Raw genomic sequence first — 24623 nt, forward strand, 5'->3', positions numbered from 1 at the left:
AGTATCTTGGAGAGCTCAGATATCTTTACACAACTGAAGAAAATATTTTCTGTGGATTGGGTCTTTAATTAAGAGTATCCGGTAATTGGACATTTGTTCCACTAACTCGCTGGTTTCAGTCAATCCTTCTGGTGATCGGGATAAAGCATCAGCAATGATATTATCTTTTCCTTTAATATATACTATTTGAAAATCATATTCCTTATAGACATGCACCAACTGGTTAAGCGAGGATGTTGAAGCTTGCATGTTTGAAGAAAAGAGAGTGCCTGATGATCAGAAAAGACTTTGATCTTCTTACCGTAGATGTAGTAGTTAAATCTTTTAAATGCCCAGTTGATGGCAAGGGCTTCGAGCTCCGTAACAGAATACGATTTCTCACATTCTGATAAGACTCGACTAGCAATGCTGATTACTTGAACTTGATCACGTCCATCAACGATGTCGATTTGGAACAAACAGGATCCAATGCCCACAGACAAAGCATCGGACATAATACAAAATTCTTTATCCATCTTAGGATGATGAAGAATATTGCTGGTAACAAGACTATTTTTAATGTTTTCAAACCCTTTCTGACACTCAGAATCCCAATTCCAATAAACATTCTATCTTAACAGATTATGAAGAGCTTCATTGTTGAAATTTCCTGGCGGATTAAAACTGTGTGACAGACCAAGACTCGAACTCCCGAGTTCAAGTCTCGGTCTGGCACACAGTTTTAATCTGCCAGGAAGTTTCATATCAGCGCAAACTCCACTGCAGAGTGAAAATCTCATTCTAGCTTCATTGTTCATTGCCTGACTCGATGTGAAACATCTGAAAAATGACGCAATGCCTAAAAACCCTTTCAGCTGTCTTTTTGCTGTGGGTGTGGGAATCGTCTTCATTGCTGCCAACTTCTCAGGATCAGGCCTAATCCCTTCTGCTGTGATGATATGTCCTAAGAACTTGATCTCACTCTTACCGAATTTTGACTTTTGAAGATTGGCCATGACTCCATAATTTATAAATCTTTTCAATATTTTTTGCAGTGTTATCACATGGTCTTCCCATATTTTCGAAGCTATTAGGACATCATCCACATACACAGTTACTTCATCCAATAACTCCGGTCCTAAAACATAGTCTAACACTGAAATAAAAACTCCCGAACTCACATTCAGTCCAAAGAGCATAACTGTAAAGTGATAAGATCGGCCTGCGAATATGAAAGCCGTGTATTTTCTTGACTCGGGCGCTAATCTCACCTGCCAATAACTGTTTTTTAAGTCAATTGTGCTGAGGAATTTAACTCCATTAAACTTCTACAAGTGTTCCTCCCAGGCTGCGGGTCCTGTTCAAATTGGCACTATTATTTTGTTTATCAGCCTTGTGTCTAACACTAATCTCACACTTCCATCAGATTTTAAAACTGATAACAAGGGACTGGAATATGGAGAAAGTGACGGCTCAAACACATTCCAGAGTAACATTTTCCTAATCTCATGTTTGATAGCTTCACGTCGTGATTGGGGAACTGCATAACTTGTTTTGCAGTAGGTATTATGGGGAAGCACCTCCATACAATACTCATATACCTTTATTACTCCAGGTTTGTTGGAGAATGCCGTATCTGTAATTGGAGAAACAACAAATAACGATTGGCGTGAGTTCCAAATTCTGTTTATTGCCAACAGTTCCACAATACTAACACAACTTGGGGCTCGATCAAGAGCAGCGACTGGGCTGCAGAGTCCAAGTCCGGCACGGTAAACAGACATAGCACAGTGTAGCGTCGTTCCTGGGTGTGACGTCGACGTAGCAAGTAGGTAGCCCGACACGAGACTGCCAGGCGTGGTGGCATATGCGGCTATATAGGGTGAGTAGAGGAGGAATATGCCCACCATAACTGAGTCCGCTTGTGGTGTCCTGTTATGATTGGCGGCATGGGATTACGTGACTATCTCTCGGGAGGACGCTGGCCAAGGTTGCGGTGACAGTGTGGAGGCACTCAGTGTGTGAGGCCTGCACCTGCGCTGCACAGCTGTGCAGAGCTGCTCATAAGTGGGGTGTGCCAGCCGTTGGCTGTATGACGTAAAGACCGCGGCCACACAGCTGCAGTCGCCATGGTGTGGGTGCTGACTATACCACAGATAATATCTCCATATGACTAACTAGCAATTCAAAAAGTTCACTCCTTTGATACTTAGTCAAACCAGTCGCTTCTAAATCTTTGTTATCTTACCCAGTCTTCTCAGGTAGTAAGTCAACATATTCATCCTCACGAATATCTACAGAATTGGTTTCATCATCTGCCCGTCCATAACTTTGTCTGTCAGTGAAGTACCGCACCTTAAATTGACATTTGTTAAGCACTGGTTTTATCTTGCTGTGTAACAATGTTATTGCTACCTCCTGCTAGTTCACTGTTAATCTACAAGTCTCATTTTCAATGTCAATTTTTGCTTTTGTCAGTCTGAGGAATTCCATTCCAAGGAGGCATGGTACCGATAGGTTCTTTGCTATAAGAAAATTGCACATAACAGAAATAGAGTCAATATTTACTTGAAGTTGCATTTGCAAGATTACATGCTGTATCATAGGCCCTATTGCTCCAGACACTGTACAGCCTTGTGCAGGGAGCGATAAAACTTTACTCACTGAGGAAATTTGCTTGAACAAACATGAAGATAAAACACTAACATTTGCTCCCGTATCAATAATAGTGATTATGGGCACGTTGACTACTGAAATCTTGGTAGAAGCCTGAACTTGGTCATCCCATATGCCGTCTCTGTCATTATTGTCAGTCTCTTGCAATAAGTCATTACGTAAGTCGCTGCCTTTGTCATACCTTATTGCATCTACTTGAAATGAGTTGATAGATACCGTGCCCCCATCTTGTTCTGCAGCATTCTTGTGGAGGCTAAAAAATGATTTTTCTAGTTTTCCTGATTGTGGTGGTTCTCCCTATCAGCTATCACCCTTAATGTCTCCTCCGTTTCATGTTGGTGTTGTGACTGTGGCACGAAGGGTGGTGGACAAGTTTCTTGTCCCGTGTACGATCCACTTTGTGCATAATAGACTTTTGTGGTCTATTGCTGTTTCGGCTTTGGATTTCCTGCATAATCATTTGAGTGACCAGAAAAATTTATGTTTGTCGGAGGTCAAAATGTATTCTGGCCCATGTAGTGTATTGTGTTGTCATTATTAGCAGAATGTTGTTGTCCTCCACTAGTCCCATGCCATTTATGTGATTTCCACTCACACGTCCTGTTAAAGGCTGGTCCGCTCTGATAATTTCCTTGCCGTACTGATTTTGTGGATTATTGCGTGTTGAGTTTTCGTACTGTGGCCGTTGTGTACTATCCATTGGATTGTACCGTTGTTTATTACTATCCTTTGGTCAAAACTGTCAATTTCCGTTCAACACGTGTTGATTTTTGTAGCCGCCGGACGGTTGGTAGAAAGCGTCGCTACCACGTGCTCTTCCCTCATTGCCAATGTTGACTGCATAACCTCCACTGTTTCATCTGCTCACTTCATTCGGAGCGCTACCAACATTTGCTACCATGTCTTCGCAAATCAAATCCAATGAGTCTAATATGCAAAGAAATGCTTCAGTATCGTCCTCGGAAACATTAACTAATTTCTCCCTTATAGAGATGGCCAATTTAGTTTTCAAAATCATGATCACATCTTTATTTGTAATTGGCAAGTCGCAGAATTTAATTTTTGCTAAATATTTTTTGAAATATCTTCTGAGACTGCCGTGTTTCGAGTTGAACATTTTGGCATTGAACACTTCTTTTCTTAAGCGCAGCTGAACACCATCACTCCAAAACTTGTTCAGAAACATCCGCACAAATTCATTGTAGGTCCTGCACTTGTCTGTCATTTCTATTCCCCTTAAGGTGGCATCTCCTGTTATATACCCCGTTACAAACTGTATTCTTTGCTTGTCTGTCCACCTGTTTGGAAATACTCCAGAGAAGTTTGACAAAATACGATAGGGTGTGTGTCATGTTTTTGCGGGTGAAAGGTTAGAAATGTTTTGTGTTTCAATACACTTTCTTCCTGCATTTTGGGTTATGAGTGTTGGTGGGCTATTCACTTCAGTGTGGTTATGCACTGTGTCTGTCGGACTGTGGTATGACGTGTCATCAAGTGGAGGGCTGTAATGAATTTGCCTATTGTCATTTCGATATGGGGAGTGATTCCATTCGCTACCCATCAGATGTGAGGGACTTCCCACTTTGTTCTTTACTGTCTGCACCTCTTCAATGACCTGCTGCTTCCATTGAGGAAGGTCTTGTGCTAAAGTTCACCTTATCTGTCCTAGCTCAGATAACACAGTGTCTCCCGATTTTCCTGGTTCCACCAAAAGATCATAAGTAACTTCCCTTACTACTTCCTTCAGTTCTGTCTTTACCTTTTTTTTTTTTTAATCAGATGGTCTTTGGATTTTATCCATCTGTGTAGCAGTTGGATAACACTTCGGTGTGAGCCTTTATCATAATTTTTACCTGCTCCTCTATGTCAAATGATTCTACTTGTTTCGTCAAATAATCTATCTCCTTTCTTATATTAGTGACAACCAGTTTCACGGCGCTGACCTCCTTTGACATGGTATCACAATTACCCCTTAATGCTACAGTTTCGTTATGGTATGCTTCTACCGTGGCATTAATTTCACCCTTAGCAGCTCTTAGTACTGCATCAAATTTACTAGATACCTGCTTGAATCAAATCAACAAAAATAAGTCAATGATATAATAATGAAGAGTTTATTTATTATTCATGTCACCCCAACAAAGCATCATCAGTAAACATAGAAAAACAAACAAAAAACTATATAAAAGTAAAATGTTAAGCTCAATCTCAGCCTCAACCTGTTTACGGATCTCTGTTTTTACTGCTTCAATTTGCCTGCTTATTTCCGACTTGACCTCACCCAATTGGATTATCAGATCAGTTTTCAAGTCGGTAGTCATTTCAGTTTTTTTACTGTGTCAAATTTTCCATTCACCACTTCAAATTTTTCATTTACCACATCAAATTGTTTATTTAAATCAGTAAAAGCTCGCATTAGTTCTTTTTTGTTTTCCTCTTCTTGTTCAGCTCTCTCTCTTGCTTTTTGTTCCTTTTCTAACAGCAATTGTTCCTTTTCTCTATCATTATTTGCCATCTAATTTTGGATTTGAAGGAGCATAGCATTTGTATCTACAGTCCGGTTGCTACCCACAGGAATTGTTTGGTCTGTGTCAATCATATCACCGACGTTAGCCACCGCCTCCACTCACATGCTAATTGCATGTGAACGCAATGAATATTGAGTGCTGTTCATATCGTCACTGTCACCTGCTGTTGGGATGAATTTCTGTTTACCCTCTGCCATCTCGTAGTGTCTGTTTGTCAACAGTATTATGTCAGCTACACGTGGTCTGCTATGCGGGTCATCTGTCCTTTGCTTGTGACATCAGGTCACATGCTGTCTGTCAAGTATGGGAGTTGCACTAACCTAAAAAACGACTGTGAACTGAAGCAGAGAAGACAAGATGGAAGACGGGCACAGTAAACAACTGAATTAGCACACAGCACTAGCATTTTACATGTAACACGACGCCACACACATTGAAATCAAGACTGAACAATGGGATTTAGACACAAAGTTGCAAATCCTACTAAATTTTTACTAAAAAAAATAATTTTAAGCTGATTTTTTAAATGTGCAGATGGAAATAAAAGGAAGAATGGCAAGGTGGCTCAAAAGACAACTGTACTACTGAAGCGTTACAACTGCATATGAAAATTTTTTCGTAACTTACAGTTGATGTCTTGAAATTCGGCAACTGGATATAAAATTTCTCTCTGTTTTCTGCTGTCAACTCGTCTATCCTGTTTGAAATTTTTGTCTACAATTTTTTAAGCACGTAGCATGCACATGAAAAATAAATGTATTGTTAGATACATCTATATTAGCAGCAAAGAAGACTGATTTTCGTGATTTCAGTCAAGTCCCTGTTCGGGTGGCAAGTGTGGTGGTGCTTTATATCAATGATGATGTGACTTACCGAATGAAAGCGCTGGCAGGTCGATAGACACACAAACAAACACAAACATACACACAAAAGTCAAGCTTTCGCAACAAACTGTTGCCTCATCAGGAAAGAGGGAAGGAGAGGGAAAGACGGAAGGATGTGGGTTTTAAGGGAGAGGGTAAGGAGTCATTCCAATCCCGGGAGCGGAAAGACTTACCTTAGGGGGAAAAAAGGACGGGTATACACTCGCACACACACACATATCCATCCACACATATACAGACACAAGCAGACATATTTAAAGACAAAGAGTTTGGGCAGAGATGTCAGTCCAGGCAGAAGTGCAGAGGCAAAGATGTTGTTGAATGACAGGTGAGGTGTGAGTGGCGGCAACTTGAAATTAGTGGAGATTGAGGCCTGGTGGATAACGGGAAGAGAGGATATATTGAAAAGCAAGTTCCCATCTCCGGAGTTCGGATAGGTTGGTGTAGTGGGAAGTATCCAGATAACCCGGACGGTGTAACACTGTGCCAAGATGTGCTGGCCGTGCACCAAGGCATGTTTAGCCACAGGGTGATCCTCATTACCAACAAACACTGTCTGCCTTTGTCCATTCATGCGAATGGACAGTTTGTTGCTGGTCATTCCCACATAGAATGCGTCACAGTGTAGGCAGGTCAGTTGGTAGATCACGTGGGTGCTTTCACACGTGGCTCTGCCTTTGATCGTGTACACCTTCCGGGTTACAGGACTGGAGTAGGTGGTGGTGGGAGGGTGCATGGGACAGGTTTTACACCGGGGGCGGTTACAAGGGTAGGAGCCAGAGGGTAGGGAAGGTGTTTTGGGGATTTCATAGGGATGAACTAAGAGGTTACGAAGGTTAGGTGGACGGCGGAAAGACACTCTTGGTGGAGTGGGGAGGATTTCATGAAGGATGGATCTCATTTCAGGGCAGGATTTGAGGAAGTCATATCCCTGCTGGAGAGCCACATTCAGAATCTGATCCAGTCCCGGAAAGTATCCTGTCACAAGTGGGGCACTTTTGTGGTTCTTCTGTGGGAGGTTCTGGGTTTGAGAGGATGCGGAAGTGGCTCTGGTTATTTGTTTCTCTACCAGGTCGGGAGGGTAGTTGCGGGATGCGAAAGCTGTTGTCGGGTTGTTGGTGTAATGCTTCAGGGATTCCGGACTGGAGCAGATTCGTTTGCCACGAAGACCTAGGCTGTAGGGAAGGGACCGTTTGATGTGGAATGGGTGGCAGCTGTCGTAATGGAGGTACTGTTGCTTGTTGGTGGGTTTGATGTGGACGGACGTGTGAAGCTGGCCATTGGACAGGTGGAGGTCAACATCAAGGAAAGTGGCATGGGATTTGGAGTAGGACCAGGTGAATCTGATGGAACCAAAGGAGTTGAGGTTGGAGAGGAAATTCTGGAGTTCTTCTTCACTGTGAGTCCAGATCATGAAGATGTCATCAATAAATCTGTACCAAACTTTGGGTTGGCAGGCCTGGGTAACCAAGAAGGCTTCCTCTAAGCGACCCATGAATAGGTTGGCGTACGAAGGGGCCATCCTGGTACCAATGGCTGTTCCCTTTAATTGTTGGTATGTCTGGCCTTCAAAAGTGAAGAAGTTGTGGGTCAGGATGAAGCTGGCTAAGGTAATGAGGAAAGAGGTTTTAGGTAGGGTGGCAGGTGATCGGCGTCAAAGGAAGTGCTCCATCGCAGCGAAGCCCTGGACGTGCGGGATATTTGTGTATAAGGAAGTGGCATCAATGTTTACAAGGATGGTTTCTGGGGGTAACAGATTGGGTAAGGATTCCAGGCATTCGAGAAAGTCTTTGATGAAGGATGGGAGACTGCATGTAATGGGTTGAAGGTGTTGATCTACATAGGCAGAGATACGTTCTGTTTGGGCTTGGTAACCAGCTACAATGAGGCGGCCGGGATGATTGGGTTTGTGAATTTTAGGAAGAAGGTAGAAGGTAGGGGTGCGGGGTGTCGGTGGGGTCAGGAGGTTGATGGAGTCAGGTGAAATCTTTGATGAAGGATGGGAGACTGCACATAATGGGTTGAAGATGTTGATCTACATAGGCTGAGATACATTCTGTGGGGGCTTGGTAACCAGCTACAATGGGGCGGCCGGGATGATTGGGTTTGTGAAATTATTGATGACATCTTCATGATCTGGACTCACAGTGAAGAAGAACTCCAGAATTTCCTCTCCAACCTCAACTCCTTTGGTTCCATCAGATTCACCTGGTCCTACTCCAAATCCCATGCCACTTTCCTTGATGTTGACCTCCACTTGTCCAATGGCCAGCTTCACACGTCCGTCCACATCAAACCCACCAACAAGCAACAGTACCTCCATTACGACAGCTGCCAACCATTCCACATCAAACGGTCCCTTCCCTACAGCCTAGGTCCTCGTGGCAAACGAATCTGCTCCAGTCCGGAATCCCTGAATCATTACACCAACAACCTGACAACAGCTTTCGCATCCCGCAACTACCCTCCCGACCTGGTAGAGAAACAAATAACCAGAGCCACTTCCTCATCCTCTCAAACCCAGAACCTCCCACAGAAGAACCACAAAAGTGCCCCACTTGTGACAGGATACTTTCCGGGACTGGATCAGGTTCTGAATGTGGCTCTCCAGCAGGGATATGACTTCCTCAAATCCTGCCCTGAAATGAGATCCATCCTTCATGAAATCCTCCCCACTCCACCAAGAGTGTCTTTCCACTGTCCACCTAACCTTCGTAACCTCTTAGTTCATCCCTATGAAATCCCCAAACCACCTTCCCTACCCTCTGGCTCCTACTCTTGTAACTGCCCCCGGTGTAAAACCTGTCCCATGCACCCTCCCACCACCACCTACTCCAGTCCTGTAACCCGGAAGGTGTACACGATCAAAGGCAGAGCCACGTGTGAAAGCACCCACGTGATCTACCAACTGACCTGCCTACACTGTGACGCATTCTATGTGGGAATGACCAGCAACAAACTGTCCATTCGCATGAATGGACAAAGGCAGACAGTGTTTGTTGGTAATGAGGATCACCCTGTGGCTAAACATGCCTTGGTGCACGGCCAGCACATCTTGGCACAGTGTTACACCGTCCGGGTTATCTGGATACTTCCCACTAACACCAACCTATCCGAACTCCGGAGATGGGAACTTGCTCTTCAATATATCCTCTCTTCCCATTATCCACCAGGCCTCAATCTCCGCTAATTTCAAGTTGCCGCCACCCACACCTCACCTGTCATTCAACAACATCTTTGCCTCTGCACTTCTGCCTGGACTGACATCTCTGCCCAAACTCTTTGTCTTTAAATATGTCTGCTTGTGCCTGTATATGTGTGGATGGATATGTGTGTGTGTGCGAGTGTGTACCTGTCCTTTTTTCCCCCTAAGGTAAGTCTTTCAGCTCCCGGGATTGGAATGACTCCTTACCCTCTCCCTTAAAACCCACATCCTTCCGTCTTTCCCTCTCCTTCCCTCTTTCCTGATGAGGCAACAGTTTGTTGCGAAAGCTTGAATTTTGTGTGTATGTTTGTGTTTGTTTGTGTGTCTGGCGACCTGCCAGCACTTTCATTTGGTAAGTCACATCATCTTTGTTTTTAGATATATTTTTCCTACGTGGAATGTTTCCCTCTATTATAACTATATATATATATATATATATATATATATATATATATATATATATATATATATATATATATTGATCAAATTATTATTCTCTTGTGAAGATTCAGAAATCTGTTGTGAGTTTTGCACCACTTCTTGGTGGGAAGAGCAAAGACTTTACAAAAAACTTAAGTACTGTAAGTGATACTTTATATTTCACCTGAAATCGTTTGCAGAAGGTGTAGCATTCTCAAGATCAAGAACAGAGTTCACATTGCCGCTTAATTTATTTGTGTCATGATCATGTTTGATCACGACCGGATATGAGACAGCAACTATGACAGAGAAACTTAAGGGGCCAGACAGAGCTGGAAATTTTCTTTGCTATACTACACCACACATTAAAAGAATTTGGCTTTAAATCACAAACAAGGTAAATAGCAATGCACCTTCTGCCTTAACTACAACTTTTGCCGACATGCAATCAGTCCCTGGTAGCTGTATGAAAACTATAAAAACACCGTTATTTCTGTTGCTATTAATAGGAGATGGATAGCATAGAAATACTTTAAGTACTAAGCAGGCACTACTGCATTTGAGAGCACAATAACTTATTTAATTACCTTAGTCAGTATTGCTAACAACAGTCTTCATACAATTTCAATTTTCTATCTTTCTGGCTGTTTCCTTAAATAAAGTTCTTTAACATCTTTGATATTTCATCTGAGATGCACTCATAAGTTCTTACATAGGACTGAACAATAGTAATATTTTATAATAACTATTTAGAGATTGTGGACAATGCCATATACACGTCCGCCGTCTTTACAAAATATCACGACTCTGTTAACAGAAGAGGATTACAATTCTTCAGCTGTCAAAAAAATAAGAAAACACAAAATATCTCTGTTGATACAATTTATGAACAATTCATATTCCGCACCGTGGTGCATAAGGTATTCTTTGAAATATCAGGTGGTCGCTGCTCAGTGATGATCTTAAGAAATTTTTACACAAATTGTATGGCTTTTATGAGCCTGCACGGTTAGATTGTTCAATGTAAGTTTATTTAAGCTATCGAAACCGATACTAATATTACAAGTCATGTAGCTAGGACGGAGAGGGATAGCAGAGTAAGGGTATGGGAGGAGCTAGTGCCACGTTTCGGAGCATGCGGGACATGGCAGAGACAGCATAAGGCTGTCGAACGCAGCATAGGGAGGCTGTCGACTGTTTTGGGATAGGGTGGGGGGAGGGGGAAGGAGGATCAGGGGGCAGAGATATAAGGGGAGAGGAAATAAGCAGTGAAAAGGAAAGGGCTAAAGTATGTGCATTGCTGGGGTAGAAGGCTTGTATGGTACTGGAGTGGGAGTGGGGAAGGGATAGGCCAGTAGAGGACAGGTCTGATGAAGGTTGAGGCTAAGGAGGTGGAAAAAAGGATGTGTGGGGGGGACAGTTCCCACCTGCACAATTCAGAAAATCTGGTGTGGGTGGAAAGATTCCAGATGTCAGACTGTGAAGAGATCATTATAGTGAAGCACAGTGGGCAGTGTGCTCAGCAGCTGGGTGGTTCAGCTACCCCTTGGCCACAACTTGGCAGTACTGTTCATCTGGACACACAACTTGTTAATAGTCATGCCTATGCAGAATTTGGCATAGTGGTTGCAGCTAAGTTGGTAGGTGTAATGGCTACTTTCACAGGTGGCCTGCCTTTGATGGGCCAGGAGATGCTTGTGACAGGACTGGAATAGGTGGTAGTGGGGGCGGGATGTATTACATAGGTTCTGCATCTAGGTCTATTGAAAACATCTGAGCCATGAGGCACGGGTTGGTAGCAGGAGTGGAGAAGGGATAAACAATGATATGTCATCAGTTCAGTGGGTTGTCGAATACCACAGTGGGAGGGGTGGGGAGGATGGTGGGAGGATACTGTGTAGTGCCTCAAGAATTTCGGGGTAAATTCTAGAGACACTCATATTTCACCAACTCGAACACACGATATTTTAAGGATGAGTGTGTGATAGTGGAAATGTGTGTACTGTGCCACAGTTTACGTGTGTGCAGGAAGGGTGTGTATTATGAGAAGGCTAAAGTTGTGGCAGTCTATCGGTGCTGACAAGTGGTGGCCGTGCACACCTCACACGATATTTTAAGGATGAGTGTGTGATAGTGGAAATGTGTGTACTGTGCCACGGTTTACGTGTGTGCAGGAAGGGTGTGTATTATGAGAAGGCTAAAGTTGTGGCAGTCTATCGGTGCTGACAAGTGGTGGCCATGCACGCCTCGGAAGCCCTGTGTCCAGTACGAGGAGTAAACAAGGGCTGCCCTTTGGCAGTAGAATAGTAGTGACTGTTGGGAACACATTAAACATGTCTTATCTAGAGACTTGTATATACTCTGTTGTTTGACTTGCTAGGGGCAAGAACTGTTTTGACAAGGGTCATTAAAACTGAAAGAGACTGTAATGGTATATGTTAAGTACTAATGTTTTCCAGATGTAGTTGATTTTCGAGACTTGTAAGTGCATGTAAAACTTGTGTAGTTGTTTTATTGTGAAGAAGAAAATATAGCAAAGTTGATATGAAAGGATTCTGAGAGTAAGGAATAATTTAAAAAGTAGAAAAGTAGTTCAGTATCATTTCTTCAACCAGCATGAAATCTCCAGCACAGTTGTCTATCCCGAGAAGAAGATCGGCTGCACACAGTTGGTTGTTGGTTGGTTGTTTTGGGAAAGGAGACCAGACAGCGAGGTCATCGGTCTCATCGGATTAGGGAAGGACAGGGAAGGAAGTCGGCTGTGCCCTTTGAAAGGAACCATCCCGGCATTTGCCTGGAGCGATTTAGGGAAATCACGGAAAACCTAAATCAGGATGGCCAGACGTGGGATTGAACCGTCGTCCTCCTGAATGTGAGTCCAGTGTCTAACCACTGCGCCACCTCCCTCGGTTGGGTGCACACAATACAAAAATCACCCACGAGATATGTGTGAGTCGTGCACCCCAGTACCACACAGTCTCCGGTTGTCAGGAAAACGTTAGAACTTCTCATTTCAGGACACAATGAGAGGCAGTCCAAATGCTGGTGGACAATGTGATTCAGTTCCTCCTGTCCTGGGGGGCACTGAGTCACAAAAGGAGTGCTCCTTTGTGGTTGGGCAATGGGTATGTGGGACATGGTAGTTGACTAAGGACACATGGCAATGTAAATCTGTTTCTGCACAAGGCTGGAAGGATAATTTCAGCCTCTGAAGGCCTCTACATCTACATGGTTAGTTTGCACTTCACACTTAAGTGCCCGACAGAGGGTTCATCGAACCATTTTTGTACTAGTTCTCTACCATTCCACTATCAAATGGTGCACGGAAAAAAGGAACACCTAAATCTTTCCGTTCGAGCTCTGATTTCTCTTATTTTATTACGATGATCATTTCTCCCTTTGTAGGTGGGTGTCAAAAAAAAAATTCGCATTCAGAAGAGAAAGTTGGTGATCGAAATTTCGTAAATAGATCTTGCCGCAAAGAAAAACCCCTTCATTTCAGTGACTGCCTCCCCAACTCACATATCATATCAGTGGCACACTCACCCCTATTGTGTGATAACACGAAACGAACTGCCCTTCTTTGCACTTTTTCGATGTCCTCCGTCAATCCCACCTGGTAAGGATCCTACACCGCGCAGCAATATTCCAGCAGACGATGGACAAGTGTAATGTAAGCTGTCTCTTTAGTGGGTTTGTCGCATCTTCTAAGTGCTCTGCCAACAAAATGCAGTCTTTGTCTTGCCTTCCCCCACAATCTTATCTATGTGGTCTTTCCAATTTAAGTTGTTGATAACTGTAATTCCTAGGTATCTAGTCAAATTGACAGCCCTTTGATTTATTCAACTTGTTGTAGACCCAAAATTTATCGGATTTCCTTTAGTACCCATGTGGATGACCTTACACTTTTCTTTGTTTAGTGCTAATTGCCACTTTTCACACCATACAGAAATTCTCTCTAGATTATTTTGTAATTGGAACTGATCATATGATGATTTTACTAGACAGTAAATTACAGCATTATCTGCAAAAAATCTAAGGGGGCTGCACAGATTATCGCCTAGATCATTTATATAAATCAGGAACAGCAGAGGGCCAATGACACTACCTTGCGGAATGCCAGATATCACTTCTGTTCTACTCGATATGCATCCAATTTGATTAATAGTTGCTTGTGAGGAATAGTATCAAAAGCCTTCTGGAAATCTAGGAATTTGGAATTGATCTGAGATCGCTTGTTGACAGCACTCATTACTTCATGAGAATAAAGAGCTAGCTGCATTGCACAAGAATGATATTTACTGAATCCATGTTTGTTATGTATCAATAAGTCATTTTCTTCAAGGTGATTCACAATGTTTGAGTACAGTATGTGCTCCAAAATCCTACTGCAAATTGAGGCCAGTGATATGGGTCTGTAATTCAGTGGCTTACTCCTATTTCCTTTCTTGAATAGTGGTGTGACCTGTGCTACTTTCAGTCTTTAGGAACAGACCTTCCATCAAGTGAGCAGTTGTATATGATTGCTAAGAAAGGTACTATTGTGTCTGCATACTCTGAAAGGAATCTGATTGGTATACCACCTGGACCAGAAGACTTGCCTTTCTTAAGTGATTTGAGTTGTTTCACAACACCTAAGATATCTACTTTTACGTCACTTGTGCTAACAGCTGTTCGGGTTTCGAATTCTGGAATATTTACTTCATCTTATTTTGTGAAGGAATTACGGATTGCTATCGTGCAGTGACGCCATTGCCTGTTTTTTTGCCACTGGTGTACTTTAGATATCACCAGAATCTCTTTGGGTTTTCTACCATATTTTGGGACAATATTTCATTGCAGAAACTATTAAAAGCATCTGACATTGATGTCCACACTAAATTTCGAGATTCTTTGAAACTTAGCTAGTCTTGGGGATTTTGGGTTCTTCTGAATTTGGCATGCTTTTTTCGTTGCTTCTGCAACAGTGTTCTGACATGTTTTGTGTACCATGGTGGATCAGTCCCGTCTCTTATTAACTCAGGCGGTATCAATCTATCTATTGCTGTCGATACCGTATCTTTGAATTTGAGCCATATCTGGTCTACACTTACATAATTAGCTTGGAAGGAATGGAGACTCTCTCTTAGGAAGGCATCAAGCAAATTTTTACCTGCTGTTTTAAATAGATATATTTTGCATTTATTTTTAGTGGTTTTGGTTGATATGGTTTTGAGCCTCACTACAATGACCTTATGTTCACTAATCCCTGAATTCATCATGATGCTCTCTATTAGATCAGGATTATTTGTGGCTAAGAGGTCAAGTGTGTTTTTGCAACCATTTACAATTTATGTGGGCTCATGAACTAATTGTTCAAAGTAATTCTCAGAGAAAGCATTTAGTGCAATTTCAGAAGATGTTTTCTGTCTACCTCTGGCTTTGAACATGTATTTTCACCAGCAAATCAAGGGTAGATTGAAGTCTCCACCAATTATAACTGCATGAGTGGGGTACTTATTTGTAATGAGATTCAAGTTTCCTTTGAAGGGTTCAGCTATTATATCATCTGTGTCGGGGGTCGACAGAAGGAGCCAATTATTATTTTGCTACTGCTGTTGAGTATAACCTCTACCCAAAGTAATTCGCAGGAACTATCTATTTCAACTTCACTACAAGATATACTACTACCAACAGACACGAACACACCACCACCTGCTATATTTAATCTATCCTTTCTGAACACGGTTTGCGCCTCTGTAAAAATTTTGGCAGGATTTATATCTGGCTTTAGCCAGCTTTTTGTTCCTATAATGATCAGCGTCAGTGCTTTCTATCAGCACTTGAAGTTCTGGTACTTTTCCAACACAGCAATAGCAATTTACAACTACAATACAGACTGTTGCTTGGTCGATTCTCGTCATTTCTTTGCCCTGTACCCTTTGAGACTGGAGCCCTTTTTTATCTTTTCCAAGACTGTCTAATCTAAAAAAACCACCCAGTCCACACCACACAGCCCCTGCTACACGTGTAGCCACCTCCTGTATGTAGTGGACACCTGACCTATTTAGCGGAACCTGAAACCCCACCACCCTATGGCACAAGTTGAGAAATCTGCAGCCTACATGGTTACAGAACTGCCTGAGCCTCAGATTCAGACCCTCCACTTGGCTCTGTACCAAAGGTCTGCAATCGGTCCTGTCGATGAAGCTGCAGATGGTGAGCTCTGCCTTCATCTCGCTAGCAAGACTGGCAGTCTTGACCAACTCAGATAGCCACCTGAAACCAGAGAGTATCTCTTACGATCCATGGTGACACACATCATTAGTGCCAACATGAGCCACCACCTGCAGTTGGCTGCACCCTGTACCCTTCATGGCATCTGGAAGGACCCTTTCCACATCTTGGATGACTTCCCCTGGTATGCACATGGAGTGCATATTGGCTTTCTTCCCATCCTTAGTTGTCATATCCCTAGGGGGCTCCATCACCCGCCTAACGTTGGAGTGCCCAATGAGATGCAGTCCCACCCTCTGCGCATGTCTCTCAGTGAGACCCTTTCCATATTTGGAGGGAGCTGCTCTTTGCTATAGATGTGACTACCGTGGGTGATTTAGCTGTATGGAATGGTCTTCTCTGTGTGGAATGGGTGGCATCTGCCTATGTGGAGGTATTGTTTTTGGTTTATAGGTTCAATGTGAATGGAGGCACTGATGTACACATCCTCTAGGAGAAGGTATATGTTGAGGAAGAGTGCTTGTTGGACCCATATGAAGTGAATGAAGGAGAAGGTGTTGAGATTCTAGAGGAGTGTGTCATCAGTGAATCTGAACCAAGTGAGTCAATTGGGATTCTGGGTGGTAGGAAAGATTCCTCTAAACAACTCACGAATGGGTCATCACAGTATGATGCCATGCTGGTGTCCGTTGCAGTACCACAGATTTGATTTTAAGTGATGCCTTCAAAGGAAAGTTAATTGTGCAAAAGCTATACTTGGTCATGGTGACGAAGAAGGAGGTTATAGGTTTGGAGTCAGTAGGACAATGGAAAAGTAGTATTTAACAGCAGCAAGGCCATTGGCTTTGAGGATGTTAGTTTAGTGGGAGGTGGCATCAACAGTGATGAGCATGGTGCTGTACAGTAGTATCCATTATTGTGTGCAGTAAAGGGCATCAGGTAAAATCCAGATTGACAGTGGGGCAAACGAAAGGTAAGGGGCTGGAATTTACTGACTACTAGCAACTTATACTGACTCAGAAGTAGGAACTGGTGTGCACCAAGAAAAGTATGCCAAATAGTACTCCTTAGGAGTTCACAATTGTTTGTGTTCATCATGCCTCCTGTTACATCAAAATTACCATAAAAATTAAGACCTTAGGTTTGATAAATGATGTATTGACTATTGATGGCAGGATTGCTCTGCAATGAACAAACAGTAAGTGGATCATGTGCCCTCTGAAGTTTAACTTCAGGAACATATACATTGATGGCAAAATCAGCTGAGAAGACTCTTCAAAGATCTTTTGATTTCTTGCAGTGTTGGAATACACAAATTATTCAACTGTAGCTCATTTTGTGAATGGCATTGTTAAAGAACTGTGGCCTCAGGGAATTTAAGAAGAAAAACTTCTTGTTTTGTACTCCAGTGCTGTGGCAAACATGCTAATGGTGGCAACTGCCCTGTGTGTATTCTGCAGTAGCTGCATTTAAACAATGGAAACATCAAAAATGTAGGAAAAGATAGATTACTACTAATCATAAAGACAAATGCTAAGTTGCACAATTAAAAGAAACTAACACAGAAACTTTCAGCCACTGCCTTCAATAGGAATAGGGAAACAGACCATTCATTCACATAAGCAAGCATACTTCTTGCATATATGACCACCAACCTTGGTACTTGCACTAAAGATGTGGGCAAGAGTTGTTTGAAGTATTATGTTCTATAACAATGCACAAAAAGAAAATTATGTAAGAAGTTCCTTAAACTGTTTTAAAACAATTACAAATTTGTTACTTCATTTACAGTGTGGTAAATATGCCACGGAAGCACCAGAGGGGCGCTTGGAGATAGCGAGTGTGGTGATAAAGAGAAACTTAAGTTCAGATTATAAGCTGTGAAATGAGCCAAAATGATTCAGAGGCAGACTTTAGTTCATTTCACAATCTGCTGAAGCACCATGAAAATAAATAAATGAAATACTTTGGCAAGCACACCAGGTCACTCAAAAATTTCATTGCACAGGAAAAGCTTGTTCTTGTGATCCAGCTAGACATAACATAAATAATGGGGTTGTTTACTCTAAAGAATGTTGCACAACCAGACAAGAGAAAGTGATACAGTACTAGCAGTTCAGAGCATCTTGTCAGGGTCTAACTGAATTATTATGTTTTTAAAAAGATATCTGGCCTTTCAATTAGATTTGCATCCAACATTAAGAGAATACATGTAGCAGTAAATATTAAGATCATATTACAGTACCTTAGATTGACAATATGAAAGAAATGGTAAAATTCATTACTGCCCATAACATACACAACTACTGGATGTCGCACATAAAACTGATATGTCTCACGCACTGGTTAATCATCTCTAGTTGAATTGCTCATGAACTGGCAACACTGTCTCAGAAGGTAGCCATACTACATTTCATCAGAAAGTTGCATGCATCTGTATTTCATGTGCCATATGTTGTGAGGAGCTCATTTTGGCTCTGATCACTATGGGACTCAACTGCTGAGGTCATAAGTCCCCTAGAACTTAGAACTACTTAAACCTAACCAACCTAAGGACATCACACACATCCATGCCCGAGGCAGGATTCGAACCTGCGACCGTAGCGGTTGCGCAGCTCCAGACTGTAGCGCCTAGAACCGCTCGGCCACTCTGGCCGGCAGGAGCTCATTTTGTTGAGTTTTTACAGAAATGGAGCAATTTGCATTAGAACAGAAAATTGATATTGTGGAGTGTTACATAAAGATAAGCTCCATCAAGGAATATAAAGAAATGTTTCAACTAAAGTGTCCTGGTAGGAAACTCCTCTCGACCAGCACTATTCGAGATCTGTACAAGAAATGAAAGGCTGTAGGTTCTGTTCAGAATGTGCAGAGCGATAGACAACTGACACTGAAACAATAGACAGATTCACATGGACATTATGAGAAGTCTCTGCAAGCAAGTGAGAAGGTTTGATTTGATTTATTTCATCTTGTAACATACAATATTCAGACCATGTGATCTGTTGTACTGGAGACATGTCAGTATATAATTTTAGGGATTTAGTTTACAGACTTTTGACAATGTTGACTGGAATATTCTCTTTCAAATTCTGAAGGTGGCAGGGGTAAAATACAGGGAGTGAAAGGCTATTTACAATTCGTACAGAAACCAGATGGCATTTATAAGAGTCAAGGGACATCAAAGGGAAGCAGTGGTTGGGAAGGGAGTGAGACAGGGTTGTAGCCTCTCCCCATTGCTATTCAATCTGTATATTGAGCAAGCAGTGAAGGAAACAAAAGAAAAATTCGGAGTAGGTATTAAAATCCATGGAGAAGAAATAAAAACTTTGAGGTTCACCGATGACACTGTAATTCTGTCAGAGACAGCAAAGGACTTGGAAGAGCACTTGAACAGAATGGATAGTGTGTTGAAGGGAGGATATAAGATGAACATCAACAAAAGCAAAATGAGGATAATGGAATGTAGTCAAATTAAGTCGGGTGATGCTGAAGGAATTAGATTAGGAAATGAGACACTTAAAGTAGTAAAGGAGTTTTGCTATTTGGGGAGCAAAATAACTGATGATGGTCAAAGTAGAGAGGATATAAAATGTAGACTGTCAATGGCAAGGAAAGCGTTTCTGAAGAAGAAAAATTTGTTAACATTGAGCATAGATTTAAATGTCAGGAAGTCGTTTCTGAAAGTATTTGTATGGAGTGTAGCCATGTATGGAAGTGAAACATGGACGATAAATAATTTGGACATGAAGAAAATAGAAGCTTTCAAAATGTGGTGCTACAGAAGAATGCTGAAGATTAGATGGGTAGATCACATAACTAATGAGGAGGTATTGAACAGAATTGGGGAGAAGAGGAGCTTGTGGCACAACTTGACTAGAAGAAGGGATCGTTTGGTAGGACATGTTCTGAGGCATCAAGGGATCACCAATTTAGTGTTGGAGGGCAGCGTGGAGAGTAAAAATCGTAGAGGGAGACCAAGAGATGAATACACTAAGCAGATTCAGAAGGATGTAGGTTGCAGTAAGTACTGGGAGATGAAGAAGCTCGCACAGGATAGAGTAGCATGGAGAGCTGCATCAAACCAGTCTCAGGACTGAAGACCACAACAACAACATCAACAACAAGAACAGTTCACAGACTTAAAAATGATAACAAGTATAGTTATCAAACAATTTTCTAGCAATACAATACTTTTACATTTTTGTACAATTTTTTATTTATTTACAGAGATGTTAGTTGCCCTGTTTAAATTATCACCTCATCATTATTAACTTTATTAACTCAGCCACTGAATTATAACATTTTTCCACTAAGAGTTCATGTAATTTTTTCTTTAGATGACCAATTTCCATGCTCAGAATACCACAGGCCCTTAACTCATTGTATATTTTCATTCTAAGGTATTGAGAAGTCATAGAATAGAGCTTTAATCAGTGTGGAGGGAGCATAAAATTTTGTTTTTGCTTAGTTGTGTTGGTGTGTTTGAAGTGAAATTCTTTGAAAAGTTCAGGTTTACTGTACAGGAAAATTAGAATTTCAAAAATGTATAATGATGGGACAGATAATATATTTAATTTTTTAAACAATGGGTGACATGAGGTTCTTGGACGTGTGGCACACATCTTCCAAATGATTCTTTTTTGAAGTTTTAACATCTGTACCGTATAACTTGAATTACCCCAAAAAATTATGCCATATTTGCTGACAGATTCGAAGTAACTATGGTATACATTTTTTTGGCTGTCCATGTCTATTACATCATCATCACAGCAGATTGGTGTATCTAATGCATCATGCACTAAAAGGTATGAATTATAAGCCTGTGATGGTACAAGATTTGAAATTTGAGTATCAAGAAGAAAGAGTTCATTATTGTAACTGGCTGCTAACATCAATTGCTAATGGTTAGGTGGACCCCTTCATGTCAGGTGAGGCCTGGTTTCACCTGTTAGCATATGTAAACTCCCAGAATTGCAAATACTGGTCACAGGACAACCCACATATTCTGGATAAAGAACCTCTCCACTAAGAGAAGATACATATTTGGTGTGTGTTGTCCAGCATGCACATTATTGGCCCCATATTTTTCAGTTACACCTCAAACAGTGCCAGAGATATAGAAATCTTTGACTCTTTCTACGCACAATTAACTGATGCAGAGAAACTGTATGCAGTATTCCAACAAGACAGAGCAACTGCTCACACATCCTATCAAGGTACGGCCTACATCACCAATGTTTTCCCTGAAGACAGGCTTGTAAGTAGAGGCCTCTGGCCCCCAAGATCCCCAGACTTAACATTGTGTGATTTTTATTTATGGTGCACACTAAAAAGCAAAGTGTGTGCTGACAGTCCTCAACAACAACTGATCTTAATCAGGACATTACTGGAGAAATGAACAACATCACACCTGCAGAATTACAACATGTTGCTTCTAGCATCCTCACATGAAGTTAGCAATGCCCGGATGCCCATGGCCACCACTTCCAACATACCTTATAAACAGTTAACTACACATTTTTAATGTTACTATTATCTGTTCTTTTTAAACTAGTTCATTGTAACTTGAACCTAGGTACGGCACATACCACTTCTATGTGGGACAAATCTGATGGATTACCCTGATTAGGAAGACATCATATGCAGAAGAGTATGCAGGTATATTGAAAACAAATACATGTTGGTGTTCTGTACTATTGCCTCTGGGCAGGCAATTTCACCATATGTAATATGTAAAGTGGAGCATTCATGGTCTATGTTAATTAAATATGGCTTTCAAAATAGTAGTGGCATGTAGATGTGTAATTTATTAATCAAAACTTTATCCCAATCATGTTTGTTTTATAAAAGTAGTGGCATGGACCACAGTTACTTCAAGAAAGGGTTACCATTTCCCAGTGCCAAAAACAAAACATTACTCACAATGCAGAATACAGATACACAGTAACATTAAACACTTTGTCTCTGATACTAGGTACTTAACTGATGGATAAAAGTATTGCAACATCAAGAAGGAGTTGTATGATATAAACAACAGTTAACAGGCATGCTTCTACATCTGAAAGGTGATGTCTGTTCAGATTTTGTTCTGCCATGTAAGAGTGGTGCTAGTAGCGCTACTATGAGGGTGCAAATCGTCTTTGCATTAAATACATGCTGTAAAAATTATGAGTGTCAGTTATCTTTGAGATGAGCTGATGTTGGTCAAGAACGTTTTAAGGCAACAAAGATGCAATCTTCAACAGCTCATTGAGTTTGAACAAGGTCTTATGATAGGTCAATGAGAAGCTGGATGTTCCTTCTGTGATATTAAGCATTATCAAGAATGTAGCTACTGTACTTGACTGCTTGCAGTGGCACTCATGAGAATGTATGGCCAGAACAAGACTGGACTCTGGATGTCCACGTGGCACTACCAAGAGGGAAGATCATTGTGCTCAGTGTATGGCTCTGGCAACTCTGAGCCAGATGCCCTGTACCATGCATTCCACAGACCTCAAACCACTGCCATTTGCGACTTTAGTGGTGTGAAGCATGAGTTCATTGGAGAACAGGGTGGAGGTCTGTTGTGTTTTCTGAGGAAAGCTGGTTTTGCCTCAGTGCGAGATGGCCATGCATTGGTTAGGATGAGGCCAGTTGGTCTGCAACCGACCTGTCTGGATACTGGACACACTGGACCTACAATTGGAGTTATCATCTGGAGTGTGATTTTGTATGACAGTAGGAGCAATCTTGTGGTTATCCCATGCACCCTGGTTGCAAAATTGTGTGTCTGTCTGGTGATTCAACCTGTTGTTCTGCTGTTCCTGAACAGCACTCCAGCAGATATTTTCCAACAGGATAACAGTCACCTGTATACTACTGCTATAACCCAACGTGCTCTACAGAGTGTCAACATGTTGCCTTGATGTGCTCAATCACCAGATCTGTATCCAATTGAGCACATATGGGACATCATCAGATGACAACCCCAGTACCATCCACAAGCAGTATTAACCATCCCTGTATTGACTTACCAAGAGTAACATGCATAGAACTCCATCCCACAAAACTGACATCCGGCACCTTTACAGCACAATGCAGGCACATTTGCACGCTTGCATTGAACATTCTGGTGGTTACATCAGTTGTTAATGTACCAGTATTTCACATTTGCAATGGCTTATCTTGTGCTTAATTTAACTTGTGACCTTGCAATGTTAATCACTTAAATTGTTATCTAGAGAAATGTATTCCTGAAATTTCATTACTCCACAATAATTATTTTCTGGTGTTGTGATTTTTTTACCATCAGTGTGTTAGTGGTTATTAGCACTTTCTATTCCAAATCATTCTTTTTTTTAAAAAAAAAAAAAAAAACTTCGCAAAGTTAAAGTGTTTGAAAACTGGGCAAAAACAGTTCTTTGTTATAGTACCTTTATTTATTTACTATATTAATGCATCCTCAACAGGTAACTTAAAGGTCCAACTACTCTTTCAGGACTGTATGCTACTATTGGATTTTCTCATAAGATCCGATATGTAAAAGTGCTTATTGATGACCTAGAGTCTATGAGAGCATTCCCTATTAGAAGCTGTGTTGAATGTGCTTTTAGCTGTAATGGTCATTTATTTGCTGCTGTCAATGGAAATATAATACAAATATATTCTTGCATAACATTTCAGAATGTTTATACTCTGAAAGGACATAATGGGAAGGTAAAAACTTTTTCATTTCTTTATCAAGGTTATATTAAAAAAATAATGATCAAAAGGGTCTGTAGCTTTTTATTCCTTTTAGATTCGCTCACTTGCTTGGATTGAGTCTGACGACAAACTTGTTTCTTGTGGAACTGAAGGTGCTGTTTATGAATGGTATATTCCTTCAACCCGGAGAGTAGGTGAAACAATAATAAAGAGCTGTGTTTTCTCTGGGATAACAGTCTTTTCATATGGAGGTTCTCTGTTTGCTGTTGGAAGTGATGGAAAACTGAGGGAAATAAGTGATTCTGAGGTAAAAAAGGTCATTTTCATCTAAGCTGATTTTCTTTTAAACAGAAGCAATTTCTGGATATGATACTAGCATTATTATTACTATAATTTTATTTTTACAGGTCATAAATGAAGTGGACATTTGTGAACAACTTGATTGCATTACTATCACACATGATAACTCAGTTTTATTCATAAGTACTTCATCTGGCACTATTTTCTCCTATCCATTGCCACTAACTGAGACACCTCATCCCAGGAAACAGGCAATTCACAACCACTCAATTACACGTGTGAGTACCATTTTAGTATTATATAGTTGTTTCTACTATGACAATCAATCTCATACTTTCAAGAAGAAGTTTATTGGTGATGTAAATTGTCTGCAAGACTCTGCCTCTGTACTCACAACTTCTGTTGACAATATCTTTGACAACACTATACTCCCTGCTATCAACCAAACCCTTCAGTTTTCACAATGATCCTTTCAGTTCCACCTTAAAATTCAGTCAATAATAATTAAGTAGAGCAACTGCCAATTCTACCTTCAATCTAACAACACAGTTGTCTTCTTTAGCTTATTTATGCTCTAAAATATCTGATCTAGATTTCAACGGTGAACTACTCTGAAAAATACTATTTTTACTTTTCCAAACAGAACTCATCTATAAGCTGAAACTACTAAAAGAGTGAAGAACAGCATAACTTGTTTCACAATCATTCAGACCTACAAAAGCCCCG

The 24623-nt window shown here is 41.2% G+C and overlaps 1 protein-coding gene across 1 annotated transcript in view; it reads left to right on the forward strand.

Annotated features, from left to right (window-relative positions):
• LOC126235626 (cilia- and flagella-associated protein 57-like) overlaps nt 1-24623 on the forward strand; it is a 168153-nt gene that overhangs the window by 101337 nt on the left and 42193 nt on the right. The window contains exons 6-8 of the mRNA XM_049944338.1: nt 23392-23609; nt 23692-23904; nt 24005-24175. Of these exons, the coding sequence (XP_049800295.1) occupies nt 23392-23609; nt 23692-23904; nt 24005-24175 (602 nt within the window). The remainder of the gene's footprint in view (nt 1-23391; nt 23610-23691; nt 23905-24004; nt 24176-24623) is intronic.

The sequence above is a fragment of the Schistocerca nitens genome, chromosome 2 (assembly GCF_023898315.1).
Source record: "Schistocerca nitens isolate TAMUIC-IGC-003100 chromosome 2, iqSchNite1.1, whole genome shotgun sequence".
Taxonomy (NCBI): Eukaryota; Metazoa; Arthropoda; class Insecta; order Orthoptera; family Acrididae; genus Schistocerca; species Schistocerca nitens.